Below are 15,083 nucleotides of genomic sequence, written 5' to 3'. Positions count from 1 at the left end.
GAAAAAATATTACAGACAAGAGATATAAAATTGAAAAAACAACGGAACAGAAAAATAAATTCTTTATTCAATATCAATAATATCCAATTTCATCAGATTAACATAAAAGAGTTTCGAATTACGACGCTTCAATACTAAAGTATAATAATTTTTCACAAATTCATTTTTTTCTATTGAGATCTTATAAAATACATCACAATATAAAATTGTATTATGAAAAATAGTATTTCCTGCTTAAAATGTATTGAAAAAATTACACAATTTGAACTTGAGTATTTCCACGCTTATCATTATATTTATTAAATCTGACAACTATTAAAAATCACAAAAATGTAAGTCCATATAAAACATGTCTAAAATTTATTACAACTACAATATTTACAATACACTGTTATCATGAGGTATTATTGATTGAATTTTTGTACTTAAATTCTCTAGTATTACTAATAAACAAAAATATCAATTGAACCTTCATATTTGTCTAATTTACGTATTTTAAATGTATATCTTAAAATATTATGTAACAACTATGTATTTAACAACAAATATTATGTTTCTTGGCACGTCATTGACTTGAAGTCTAATAAGTAGTTACAATTTAGTTCTCTTTATATAAGATGTTTACAGTGACAAGCATGTCTCAGCCTTTTGGCTTTAAATCCAGCAAAGTATATAAGAAATACGTTAATATTCTATATCTATGGATATAAATAAAACGCAAATAGATTGCAAATTCAACAGATATTTTCATGTCTTTAAGCCCTGACCGGAAAATTAAGTTCAGTTTAGCTAATTTTCTTAAAAATGTAAATCACACGACACGGTGTTGCCATCGAAAATAATTTTGATGTAACTACTTTGTAAGACATTAGAACCTATAGGACTAGGTTGATTCACGTTTAACTTTAACGTCAAAAGTTCATTGACCTCCACTTTCGCGGGCAAACTAAAATATGAAAGACGCCCGTTTCGAAGAGATGCTAAATACTAAGTACTAACGTTAACGCAAAAATCTATATTTGGCAGTTCATTTGCGCGTTTCAAGCTGCCAGTGAAAAACATACTAAAGTAAATTACAGAATTAAGCACATTTTATGTACTAAACTAAATATAAAATAAGCTATGCAAAATAAAGAATACAAAAATAATATACTATCTGTTTATAATCACATTTCAAAACCCAGTTTTGGTGCAAATTCGCACCAAATTCACCTTGCATCGTACCATTTTCATAAAAAATAAAATCTACTGTTTAGAACAAAACGAATTAATTAATAATTAATACAACCAATTTCATCTGGTTAAAAATATTAAGCGTAAGGCAAAATAATATACATATTAAAAGAGCGCTAAAGCGGTAACAAAAATGGCACTTAATCGACTACGACTTTGTCGTTATCATTTGTTTTTAACAAAATTCTTGTTTGGCAACACTGAGTGAGCGCCACAGAAAAATAATTTCTAGAACATAGACAAAATCTGGCGATAGCTTAGCCATTCTACAAAAACAACGTTCCATTTTTAAAACATCATTGATCATTTAGCACTGGCCTTCTCCAGGAAATCCATTTTCAAACGCAACTCGATGAGAAAAAGTTGTTTTTGAAGGGAGAAGATCTCTTCCTTCTGCCTTAGTTCCATATTTAAAATTTTCATTTTCGCCTCGTGTTCCCATATCGCGTGTTGCCGTTTGGCTATGAAATATAATCTCTCTTCCTCCGTCGCGGTACCACAATCGTGTTTTTGATCATCCGATTGTTCTTTCCTCTTATCATCGTCTAAGTGGCTGAGGTTCAGTGGTGTATTTGATAGTTCGTTTAACTTTTGAAGAAAATTTTGCTGGATGCGCGCTTGTTCGATCGCGAGGGGGTTAGCTAGAAGGGGCAGGTTAGGGATTAAGGGGTTTAGGGGGTTAGGGAGGGTTTTTAAGGGGGGGCTAGGGGAGGACTGGGGTATAATTTGCACTTGAGGTTCAAGTACGTTTGGCATCGTATCGTCGCTGTCGTTCGTTGAGAGACGCCCGTTAGACATCTGGAAAACATTAAAAAATATTTCATGCAATAAGCTTATTTCATAAAAATAAAATACAATGCGTTATTGTACGATGCTGAATTAGGTATGTCATAGTATGCTAACAATTACCGTCCAACTCGGAATTATTTCGCCAGGAATCAAACCTCCAAATTAAACGCCTCGAAAAACCACGACCAATGGTTTCTAATAAAATAATAGACTTACATTGACCGGCCCATCATCCTTGACACTGTGAGCGCCTTCCCCGCTTGTTGTTGCATCATTATCTTCGCCTGTTCAATAATTAATTTTAGATACACTTTTTATGTAAATGTGTATTTAAAGAAAACACTTTTTTACCGGATTGATGGTATGTAAATTTATAATTATTTAACATAATTTTAAATTTATTTGACGTTTCGCGTGCTTTACAGCGTGCGTGACTGAAGACAAAAGGTGTTGAATGTCAAAAAAGTATCACAGCAGTTGAAAAAGTTGTATTATCTGTATTTATTTCCCCGGAGTTGATATCGACTAAAGATGAAGGGTTCCTGCAGAAATTACTCACGGTGTCCTCTATAATACATAGCTTCAATCTGGTAAAAAAGTTTTTTTTTAAATGTGTAAAAAAGACTTTATGGTAAAACAAAAAAAGAGATACCACTAAAGTAAAAATAAACTGTAATTAAATAATGTTTTGGTACAATTTAGTCAGTAGTCTGATCTTAATGGATACACAAGTGTTCACAAGTGCGTTGCTAGCCTTTTAAAAATTGGTACGTTCTATTCTTGGATGGAAGGAATTTATTTAAAGCCAAGCTAAAAACGTCGCAAGAAAAAAAATACGTTTGTACTTTTGGTAGAAAATATTTTTACGAAAGCTTAGCGAGTGCGGTAAATTTTTCTCGTTTCATAGAGATTTTGGTTTTCTGTGACTGTGTTTAAAGATACAACATTTATTGTGTTCAAAGGTGGAGACTGACATCGAATTTTCTCTCGATGTGAATTTTTGCGCCTGTGCTCCACATATATATAACACTAGCTGACCTGGCAAATGTCCTTTTGCCATGTATATCATTTATGGTTATTGTGCCTCACTCTACATAGATAGGTGTGTCGCGGACTTTTTTATAGATATTTCTTAATTACTTAGAACATTTTATGGTTCTATCTTTAATAGTTTAGGCAGGGTACGCAAAATAAGTAACTTTTTTCGTTGATTATTTACACCTTGTGTCCGAAAAACCCTAATATCTTACGGAACCCTATTTTTGTTCAAAATTTAATATAGCCTATATTACTCGTGGATAATGTAGCTTTCGAATGGTGAAAGAATTTTTAAAATCGGTCCAGTAGTTTCGGAGCCTATTCAATTCATACAAACAAACAAAAAATCAAACCTTTCCTCTTTATAATATTAGTATAGATAGAATTTCCATACCTTTAACGTCAAGCGGGTGAATATTCTGCCACAACATTCCGTCAAGGAGGCCTGGTGTTTCAGAGTTCGGAGTCTGTAAAAAATTTCAATTGATATCTTCATTTCCACATTTTTTTCGAAATTACGAATATTTAATTTCTGTATTATAATAGCACTAGTTAGGAAGACATCGTTGTTTGAACATCGGAGTGCAGTCAATGCGCTGTTGGTTCCGAGTCTGATATCACAATATCAGGCTATGAATCAAGAATATAGAATCTTCTCTTTATCAGATATCGGATAAAAATGAATCAGTGAAATATATACGTACAAAAATGGTCTAGTTTTCAAAAATATAACCGATATTGAACTGCTGAAAAATAGAAGTTAAACTAAATCAGGTTAAAACATCTGTTTTTTTAACCTTAATGAGTTGAGTGTCGTGTGCACGCATCTTGCATTTCTTCTTATAATTTTCGTACCACATCTTGACTTGAGCAGGCGTGCGTGGCCGCTCGCCACCGCAGCGTTTGTTCACTTCTTCGCAAATTGTGGACCACACTAACTGAAAATATCACACCAATCACAATTATTACATTCTATTATAGCAGAACATACAAGCAGTGGAAAAAGGGACTTTCAATTCTAAGTCAGTGCGTTCAATTCTCTGCTCTGTACTTTTGATGGGCACAACTGTTGGTAGAATGCAAAGATCGTTAAACCGGTATTTACGGGTAATACATACATACATAGCAAGGTTAAAACCTTTTAGGTCTGGGCTTCAGATTTCTGCATCCGTTCTGTGATCATTTCTAATTTGGACCAGCGACATTTTGGGTCTAAGGCGCGGTTTCCTCACGATCTTTTCCTTCATCGGACGAGCAAGTGTTAAATACACACATAGACAAGAAGTCTAATGGTGCACAGCCGGGGATCGATCGTACGACCCCAGACGAGAATCGCACGTTGAAACCTCTAGGCCAACACTGATTCTATCCGTCCGAAATAAATTGGCAAGTTTGTACCTAATTGAGGTGAAGACAAATGTAATTGCATTCTGCGATTAGACCAGGAATCGATGCCCCGGGCGTCGTATTACATAGGCGTAATGAACTTTTGACACGCGCCAAAGAATTATGTGTCAGCAATATTCATAGGAGTCAATTTACTGCAATTTTATATTGTTGCTAACTACTTTTGATATTTGAAACCTTATTACTTAATAAAAACGTAGTATAACGTGATTAAAAATTATAAATTGATTAAGAATTGAATTGACTCTTATATTATATAAATTAAATAATAAAAAAAATAATTTATATTTTAATTAGTAAAGAAAAATTATATGTATTTTTTATATACCATTACTGTTTCTTAGTTTCGTACGCCTTGATATTTTTTGATTTTGCAAATACACCAAATATGAGTAGTCCCTTCGATGTCATTAAACATATTGAGTATATAGTAATATATATTTCGGCTTAGTTTCTCAGGGATTGCAGTATTTTAATGGAAAAATATTTTTTGAAATCTGTTGATTTTGTTTAATACGATACAAATCTTTTCTCTTTATGTTTTTACTAAATTAGTAATTTAGTAGTTTATATTATTAGTGCCCATCTGACGCTGCCTAGTAGGAACTACCCAAGTTATTCGTGGGTATTGCCCACCCAGTCTCTGAATAGCAGAGATTCTCGTGTAGATCGAGTCCCAGATACCCATAGAGTAAGTAATGTTAAAACCCTTAAGAAACGATATGAATTTTATTTGGAACTCAATGAAACTAAACTAACTTTTCTAGATAGGATAATAAAAATGCCTTTTTGATTTTTATATATAAAAACGGCCATGTTATCTGGTTAATCAGAAGATTAATTTTGAATCTTTTAGATAAAAGTTATATAATAGACATTGAGTCGTCATTATAATCCCTTTATCTATAACTATTCCGTTAAAATCAAGGTTTTTCTGCGATTTATACTCACATCAATATTTATTAATATTATCAATATTTTTTTGGCTCGACGGTGAATGAAGCATATATTACACCCGAACCCAATTTATCCACAATCTCAGTTTGAAAACAATCTCAGAAAGAAACCGTGACAGTCCAGAAACCTTTACAAACGTTGTCTAAAAATATAGTTTTGTAAATTCACAGTTAATTTAAATTGTTTGACGTTCAAAAGTGTACTTGTTTACCTATATGAATTACATAAAAATTTACACTAGATTACATGTAAATTTCCCATAAGTTAGGTTAGATCATAAAGAAGTCTTTATGCAGAGACAATTTATGAAAAAAAGTGCGTGCGTACAAATTACACATATCAGAAGTAAAACTTCTTTGTAAATTAATTATTACTAAGGTAAAAGCCCCAATAGATGATGATGTACCAGTATATCACTCCATGTATTTGTATGTCTATATTTACGCTGTATACGTGGTAATGATAATAAATAAATAAATAAAAAACCTGCGTTTACTGCACAAGACGCTATGCAACAGAATTTCCGTCGAAAGTTCTAATATGTAACTGCATAAAGAATACATCAACCAATAGAGTGTATTTTATCTCGATCTCTTTTCTCACTCTCTCTCAATCGGACTCAATCGCTCTCTTCCTTTACTTCGACAAAAACGTTGCACTTTCGTGACGCTCCGTAATTTTTTCCCCCCATATGCCTAAAGAAACATTGCGAATTAATTCTCACCTGCTTGCTGCGATTAGTCGCGTTGTTGGAACGCCCCTGCCGCAGGACGTCCCGATGTCTCGCTATCAACTCAAGAACGGTGCGTTTCTCTAACTCCGTGAAGTTTTTCGATCGCTCCTTGTGCCCACGACGCGCACGTATTGCGTTTGCGCCGCTCCGCGTCGACATATCCAGTCTGCAATTGATTTATGTCATTAATATATATAATATATTTAATTCCAACATTAAAATAATATATTACGTGATTCTTTGCGATCCATCTGAGTCCCATCGATCCGTCTGATCCATGACGAATATATTTTTTTTAAATACAGGCTAAAAACCTAAATCACATATCCGATACCAATGAGGCGATAGCACAATTCTATGCAAGAATAACTGAATTAATAACTAAATCCTTGAAATAACTCGTCCACATGAACCAGTTATGCAGACTTTACAAAAACCTAACACACCTAGCGACTTAATTAATGGGAGCATTAAATGTTTGTTTTAAAACTTTAAAACAAGTTTTCAAATTTCTAATAGCATAGATAACTTTGACTTAATATTATTTACATGTGACAACTAAATGGTTTCTAGCTGTGCTAACACTAACGGTTATTAAACCCACTAAATGTTTTTATTAACACTAAGTAGAAGAAAAGTAGTTCTAGTAGATTCAATGCCTATTCTTTAATAATGTCTTCTTGATTGTACGATCAAATATTAAATATAAAAATGAGTAAAATATAGGCAGTAAACCCGATGTATGAATTAATAAACAACCCGATTATCACATTTATGTCAAAACTTAAAACAAACTTTTTAAAACAGGCCAAAGAGATCGGACCTCTCGAATTGTCGAATATTACAAACAAGTGACATTTTTTTATTTCTAGAATCGAATATTTTTTGATTAATTTCGTATTTTTGATGACTTATTAATTTTATTTTCTTTGCCTTTAAAACTTCCCTGAATTACCACAAATATTTCCAGATCCTAATAAGTCAAATCGGTCTGGCCATTCTCGAGATTCGGTGAGACAAACGAACAGAAATTAATTTTTATTTTTACTACTATATGTTTAAATGTTTTGTTGCTTGTACAGTAAAGATCACTATCTTTACCCCCCTTGACAATAGGCCCCTGACGCCGTACGTCAAAATGGTATTGGGTTTTGACATATGTCAAATGTCATACTGTCAAGTCTCGACGAAGAATCTTACAATAAAAGAAACTCTTTCAAGAGCTTAAATAAATTTAAAATATACATTACATATATGTAATTACAAATATTTTTACCATTATGTAATTTTCAGCAGATTTACTTATAATGCATATTATAATAAGACAAGTAGTGTTGTATGAATATGTATTTGACATATAAAGGTTAATGTACACAAATGTGAGATCTTCATTTGAAACACATTAATAATCGCGTATTTTAAAGGTAAAAAAGATCAACATTGAAATGTAAACTGATAAAAATCTTAATTGTAGGAAGTGTATATTTCCTGTTCAATATTTTGACACTAATTATTTAAAAAGAAACTTCCCGCTAAGTTTCTTACTGTTAACAAAAAATAACAATTTTCATAATCGGACGTCAAGGCAGTATACAAAATTTTACCCGTATCACCTCGACGACTTTCCAGGACTGAGCGATTTTAAAGCAGATTCTGTCGCGCACCACTACTATATGGAACCAGCTGCCCACTGAAGTATTTCCGAACCAATTCGACTTAGGGTCCTTCAAGAAAAGAGCGTACCCATTATTAAAAGGCAGGCAACGCACTTGCGAGCCCTTTGGCAGTAAGAGCGTCCATGGGCGGCGGTCTCAATTAACATCAGAAGAGCCCCTGCCCCCTGTTATTTTAGAAAAATTGATACTGCGAGGGCGGAAATATTATTGGTAACACTGAATCGAAAAGTTTTTTGAAATCGTTATACTTACTATGTACTTAGTTTTAAGATTCAATTGACAGGAATTCCTTACACTATTAAAATTACCATTGAAATGAACGCATTCTTTAGTGCAGACATTTTGATATTTTTAATAAAAATAGATCAATTCACGATAGCACAATATGCAAATATACTTTTTGCAAAAGCAAAACAGGACAGTTTGGTGTGTTAGCATTTGAAATAACTGGTTCCGATACTCGTTATAATTTAAGTAAAAAAATAACGTTCTTTTTGGTTTAAGTGAACTGGGTTCCAAGCGGGCTTTAGCTTTTGCCTTAGTAATTTATTAAACCTTAGGCATTTATTTAAAATCGCAGCCAAAGCACAATAAATACATACCAACAAAATTTTCCCTATTTGTAATTTAATCCGACTACTAAAAGAGTAAATTAAATTATTCGTAATAGACTGTTATTGAATATTTTTATGTTACAGGTGGCAGACGGGCCATGTTAAGTGATACCGCCGCCCATGGACACTCGCACTGTCAGAAGGTTCACAAGCGCGCTGCCGGCCTTTTAAGAATTAGTGCGCTCTTTTCAAGAAATAGAAATTGCCTTAAGAACGCTCAGTTGTGGAACGATGGACGTCAAAGTGATACGGATGGTATTTTGTATTCTGTCCGTCCAATGATGCAACTCAGCTGAAGGAATATGAAATTTAAAGTCTCTTTCTTTTTATGACAATGTGAACAATTTTAAAGTACCTAAAAGACGATTACGAAAATACACATCTGAGAATGATATTTTCTTTTACTTATTCATGATCTTAACAAATGCTTAGTCTTCTATATGTTAATGTATGTAATAAATAGATTTAATCTCGTAGCGGAGAAGGGGAGATAGAAAAATCTACCTTGCACTTTGTTAGTCTTTACATACTCTTAATTAAATACCTACCTAATAAATCATTGCCTCTTTTAATACGAATTTTCAATACGCGCATTTCTATATTTCCGTTTCGTAACAATAACCGTTTTTGAAAACTAAGCCGAGGAGATTACACAATAATAAATTGGATGTTATTCGTATACCTCACGAATAAAAATTAATATCTGGTGATATCGCCACTATACCGTATATCTTCTATATGTACTGGTCTCTACATTTATATTTAAAAAACAAAATTATACCATAGACACTAGTGCCATCCTGGGGTAGGGGACTGGATACTCTTCCGTGGTTCATAAATACGTGGAGCAATACACAACAGTTAATAACTATGTATAGTGTAAACACTATACAACGTTTCTCAAGAATTGTGCAAATTTTAACTTTACAAAGAGTTGTCGTTAAATTGAAAGAAGAAAAATCTGTATTAGAAAAAGAAAAAGTTTATTTCACACCAGTGTTAATAATTGAATTAAACACAATTCTTATTTGGATTATATTGCTTATGATCTGTTATTTTACGTGACATATTTTTCTGCAGAAATTATGTTGTATATGTACTTTTACATATTTTATTCATATCTTGCGATATTGCCTCATCGTTCGTGATAAAGCTATCAAGAAGATGATCAAGCAACCCCGGATTTGTAAACAAAGGAACAGATTTTTTTTTTTAATTTCGGTATGTAACATGCCGTTAGTTCAAACAACAAAATAACGTGCACAGTTCTGCAGTTTTAAATAATTTCGACAACTTAAAAAGCACTTTTTATTCTTTAAATGCCGTTAATGAGGATGGGTGTAATGCTATGTAGAGTCTATCGTTGTATGGAGGGTAAGCTAAACCGTGATTTCGACGTTTTAGAGGGATTTGTAGTTATATCGACGGACGTTAGTAATTTTAGACCTTAAGGAGTATATATAAAAATCCACGATTTCTATATAATTAAAAATGCAAAATATAAAAAAGGATAGTACTCTGCCCATTACAGAGGAGTATCTCCTGAGACTTGCGGACCAAGGCTTATATGTTTATGACAGCCACAATCAAATAACGGTACTTGATTGGACATTCACGAATGCTAATATATTAAGTTTACCGTGGGAATATTATCTTATCAATATTAATGTTAGAACCACTTTATTATAATTCAGGGGTCCAAACAAGTAAACCTCCTTCATCCATGGACGTGAATGATCGGTAGCTTCTTTATTTTGAAAAGTGTTCTAATGCACGAATAGAAAGCTGTTATTAATTTAAGCTAAATGTAAATTATAACAATTAATATAAAGACCACTATAGGGCTGCCAACACTTTGAATATATTATTTGTAAAAAAATTTTTTATAATGTGTTAGATTATTATTATTTATATTTATACCCAGTAGATGTTATAATTTACAACATTTAGTTTAGCTACTTAACTAACTGATTCCGATGTTTTTGTTACAGTTCATTAACAGCGGTACAAATCTCAGAATTCAAGGCGAAATCGCTTTTGGAGAGTTTACAATATAATATCATTTTTATACGTAACATTATTCCAAGAAATAATGACGTACGTATATATTTACTGACCCCTCACAGTCGCGGTCAATAATTATTATTGACATTATTAGTGACAACCCTAAAACGTACGACTAAATAACAAGTTCTATAAATCGCAGGATGTGAGATTCACAAACGAGAGAAAAAAAACAATTTTAATGGCAGTGTTTTTAAATTTATTGGTTAAAAGCTTAATGTGATCTAGTTCTTTGTAACAAGTTCGACGCGTCGGTTTACTTGTGTTTAGAGTTTGCTTGTAGAATGGCCAGAAATTATATAAGGCACTTAGTCCAAATTTTTAATTATAATCATAGTCGAAAATCTTTAAGATATATGAGGAACTTAAAACCATAAGTGCAATGCAAATTTTGCGTAACTTGCACTGAACTTTATCTTGTTAGATGCACAAGCCAGATATAAAAAAAAATATATATATATAAAGTGTAAAAATATTTATAACTCAATTTTTAAAACAAACATTTATAATTAGATCATTGGCTATACATAGCATAAATTGACTTTAAAAGTTTTTAATTGCATTATCTATTCTAAAATTGTCGACTAATGGAAAAAAAGGAAGCTTACAAATTATAAAATAAATAATTTAATTAAAATTGTTAAAACACCTAAGCACCAAGGATTAATACAATCCACTATCTAAACCTACAAAATTTATCAGGAACAATCCATTAATTTCAGATAAAACACAAGGAGTTCAGTTAATTTTATAATCAAAAACTGAATTATCTTTGTGATAACTGTTGAATGGAATTTAGATTTATGTAACATGAAAATTTAAATAATATATACTTAGTAGTTAAATTCTTAACTATTTCTATAGGAAATACTAACCAAAATAATAATTTAGTCAAAAGATATATAAATAATTAATTTTTTACACTGTTGTAAAAATTTAGGTCATAACAATTCAAAGAAAATTTAGATTTTTATATATATATATACTTGTTTTTAATATTATTATTAAACTACATCCTGCTAAACATAATTATTAGTATCAATAAGGCATTTACGATTAAAATAAAATAATCTTAAAACCGGTCAATATTGAAATTCACTTTAAAAATATATTTTTGAATAAAAGACAACAAAGATTTCTGTTACAAGTACTATTATCAGATAAAATAAGATTATTTTGATGGTATATGTATGATAAATACAAAAATATTTGATGTATCTAAATAGGAAATATTACTTACCAATGCTCTTGTATACTATGAAATTAAACCACTAATACAACTGGTAAAAATATCTAAAAACCCATAATCAATTTGTTTTTGGAAAAACAGCTGATAAGTTTCAGTTTATTTCTTTATCTAGCGGTTAGCGCCAATCAAAGGTTTAAATTTTATACTAATTAAGATAGCGACAGTATTATTTTTTGATAACTTTTAGTTAGACCGCCTATTTGGTGCTACGCGCCAATGTATGCACCGACTGGCGATTAGTAATAAAATTATACGGCAGCGTCAAATTACGCGTCTCTCGCCTTTAGTTAAAAGGTTAACAGCCAATTGACTACAGTTTTTTTTAATCAGTTAAAAATAAGGACATCTAATGCGATCGCTCTATAAAATAACTAAAGGCACTTACCGAAGCTAGCGGGTCGCATTCCACGGTTCGCGAAATGCGTGGGCTCGTATTTTCATCTTGTTCACGTAATACCACTTCACGAATTACTAATATTTTGTATCGAAATGCAAGTGGTTATAAAAAAATAAATGATCGGTGTTAGAATTTAGATTAGGAGATCTGTCAAAGCTGACTTTTCTCAAAAGCCCGTGCCAAAATACCATAGACAATTTGTTGTTTATAAATAGAAAGATTAGTGTCGCTTTTTGACACTAGATGGAGACAACTGATGTAACATAGCCGGTGGGATCGAACTTACGACGTCAAGGATGAGAGTAGCACGCTGAAGCCAACACTATTCTGTTAATACTCTTGTTTGTATATTAACTCTCGTATTTAACCGTTCTTATACTTTATTAACTACCGTCAGTGATCCTAGAATCAATTGAAGGACTGCAGCAGCGACTGTAGCCCCTGAATATATATAAAATGTTTCTGGAGGAAGCCGATACGTCTCAAATTAAATAAAGTAACCACGTATCTGACTACGTCACTGAAGGCTACTTAATTAAAAATATCGATGAAAGATGCAAAATATGCGTCTTTGTAGGGTGATTTGTTTGTTTGGTTGCTGTAAGGACAGTAATAGAAATCCAATATTGTTCAAGACAACGACGGGCATAGGTTCAAAAGAAATGCTTGCATGTTCACGGACTATTTAACGGTGAAAAATTTATTATTATTATAAAAAAATAATTTATGTATATGACGTCGCCAGAATTCTTTCTTCTTATTCGGTACACACTTGACAGAGCGGTAGTGATCTAGCTCTAGGGTAAATGTAATAGAAGGCGCAGAATAATAAAAAAGATAATATATTATTGTTCAACTTCATGTCACCACGGGGCAAGGGCCTAATGAGAAGATGGAAAGGGCAGCAAAAAACAGCCTCAGATATTTGCTCTTATAACTCGTTATTGCAAATAAATTGTAAGTATTATTAATCATAAGATACGTGTCACGCAGAGCTCTTTGCAATAATGGAACTGTAAAATAAAAATATATATAAACCTATAATATTTTTTAGTTCATTATTTTATGCAGACCTAACGGAAAGAATATTTTATCTAATAATGCATAGGCTTATCCTAATGATGTGCGGCACATAAAATTGTTCAAGCAGCTCCTTGCTCTCGAAGCATCAGTCGTACGGAAGGAAGGCGAAGTAGGTCAGGTACAACTAAAACTTCTTTTCCAGTATTCCAAAGAGTAGATAGAATAGATAAACTTTACTATAGGATATGTTACAAACGCGTTTGAAAATTATAAAACCTGTGAGTGAATGACTGTGATCCATTCAGGAACGATTGCCAAACTTGTTCTATGCTAAACGGCGAACGATACCATCATTATTGTCTATGACTCGCCCGTTCCAATTTCAAAAGTTAGATCGAAGACATGAAATACATGGAGCTAATTTATTTTCTTTTGTTTTATTGTTGCTATTAACATGTTTAAAATTACTAGATTGTGAATGTGGTAAAGACAGTATTATACCATAATTATTATAGTAAACTTCCTTGACGACGCCAATATCGTCTAATTCATTAAATGGAACAGGCTCAAGTGGTTGGTCCTTACTGAACTCACAACCTCGTGGCAAAAGAAAACCCGGTAGAGCGAGGCTTCGTTGGTGAGATGAAGTTATCAAGGACCACAATTAGGAAATATAATAGAAAAATAGGGGTTCTAAGTTAGACGCAAGCAGCAGTAAATAGATTGCGATGGCGAAGTATGCTTGAAAAGGCTAAGGCCCACGAAGTGCTGTATAGCCATTGATGATGATGATGAATTGAAGAAATGCCAATGTCTTGCAATATAACATTGTAGTCATGCATGTTATATACACGTTTAGGATAATAAATGTTTTTGAAACTCTCCACTTCTTTCTTTGTTCCACAACTAACAACTAAATATGGCGGCTCACCAACAAATTGGTTCGATGACGGTGCACGGCCACATAATGATATTTACATATTGTTTTGTCACTTTCCACTCTATTATTTATTACTCTTTGTTTTTTATTTAGATAATATCGCCTTGCCGCGTTTGTTTGGTAATTTGGCGCGATTGTCTGTGGTATTAGACATTGTTTTATTTTCAGCCAGTCATAGCGTAAAGGATTAGAAAGGTCGCAGTTTTGAATAACTTTGAGAATTATTAGGATTTCATTTAAAATATATTTCCGGTTTCAAGTTAATCAATTTTTTATAATAATCTTGTACGGAGATAACGAAGATTTGTTTTTGTATGTCAGTTGGTAAAAATGAATTTAAGAAAAACACATCAGTGAAATTAGTAATTAAATACAATGAAAAATTGTAAAATAAATGTCATATCATATTTGTACAACATTCTTAAATAATATATAAAAATTATGCCTAAGATTAGCTTTTACCGTTAGTAGGTGTTTCTTTTTTAATTTCTCCATACTAGCGTTGCCTGGATGTAATAGCTTGTTAGCGATAAGGCCACTCGTTGCAATCACTTCAGTGTAGCAGCTTCGGCCAATATATTTACCCCTTATGTTCAAATGAACGTAACGTTTACAACTCAAATGATAAAGAGTGCCTTATAGTCTTACCCTAAGACCGGGTTCACCCATAGATATATAAACAAAACATATATAACCAAAATTAGTGGCACTACAATCTTTTTAGATCTGGGACTCATATATCGGAATCGGTTACATGATCATTAGTGCCTAGATAACATTGAAAATGTTTAGAAAATGATAAACGGCTTAATACGTTTGGTTGATAATACTTTTATTGTTTTTCGAAGTAATCTCCGTTCCTCTCTGCACATTGTCGCATTTAATGAAACCACTGAGAAAATTACTAATACCAATTCTTAAAAGGCCGGCATCGAGTGTCCATGGGCGGCGGTATCACTTAAC

General features: G+C 32.4%; 1 protein-coding gene across 2 annotated transcripts; it reads right to left on the bottom strand.

The window, feature by feature from the left end:
• Positions 1–44: 44 nt before the first annotated feature.
• LOC110997647 lies at positions 45–12,318 on the bottom strand. Of its 2 annotated transcripts, none has more exons than XM_022265889.2 (6): positions 12,146–12,318; positions 6,149–6,323; positions 3,858–3,998; positions 3,455–3,527; positions 2,239–2,306; positions 45–2,031 (listed from the first exon to the last, which is right to left on the bottom strand). In XM_022265889.2, exons 2-6 carry the CDS (start codon positions 6,314–6,316, stop codon positions 1,537–1,539), a joined length of 945 nt encoding a protein of 314 aa, XP_022121581.1. In that variant the 5' UTR covers positions 6,317–6,323; positions 12,146–12,318; the 3' UTR covers positions 45–1,536. The 2 variants fall into 2 exon arrangements, with proteins under 2 accessions (XP_022121581.1, XP_022121582.1); XM_022265890.2 differs by lacking the exon at positions 12,146–12,318 and adding an exon at positions 11,752–11,901.
• Positions 12,319–15,083: the final 2,765 nt, after the last annotated feature.

This window comes from Pieris rapae, chromosome 15, assembly GCF_905147795.1.
Source record: "Pieris rapae chromosome 15, ilPieRapa1.1, whole genome shotgun sequence".
Classification (NCBI taxonomy): Eukaryota; Metazoa; Arthropoda; class Insecta; order Lepidoptera; family Pieridae; genus Pieris; species Pieris rapae.
This window is presented reverse-complemented; position numbering and strand designations above follow the sequence as displayed.

Excerpts from the sequence above, each read along its gene's own strand:
- LOC110997647 (XM_022265889.2), bottom strand. The coding sequence starts at position 6,316 with ATGTCGACGCGGAGCGGCGCAAACGCAATACGTGCGCGTCGTGGGCAC. Across the intron at positions 3,999-6,148 it reads CGACTAATCGCAGCAAGCAG|TTAGTGTGGTCCACAATTTG; the intron begins GTGAGAATTAAT and ends TGATATTTTCAG. Across the intron at positions 3,528-3,857 it reads ACGACACTCAACTCATTAAG|ACTCCGAACTCTGAAACACC; the intron begins GTTAAAAAAACA and ends AATTTTTTACAG.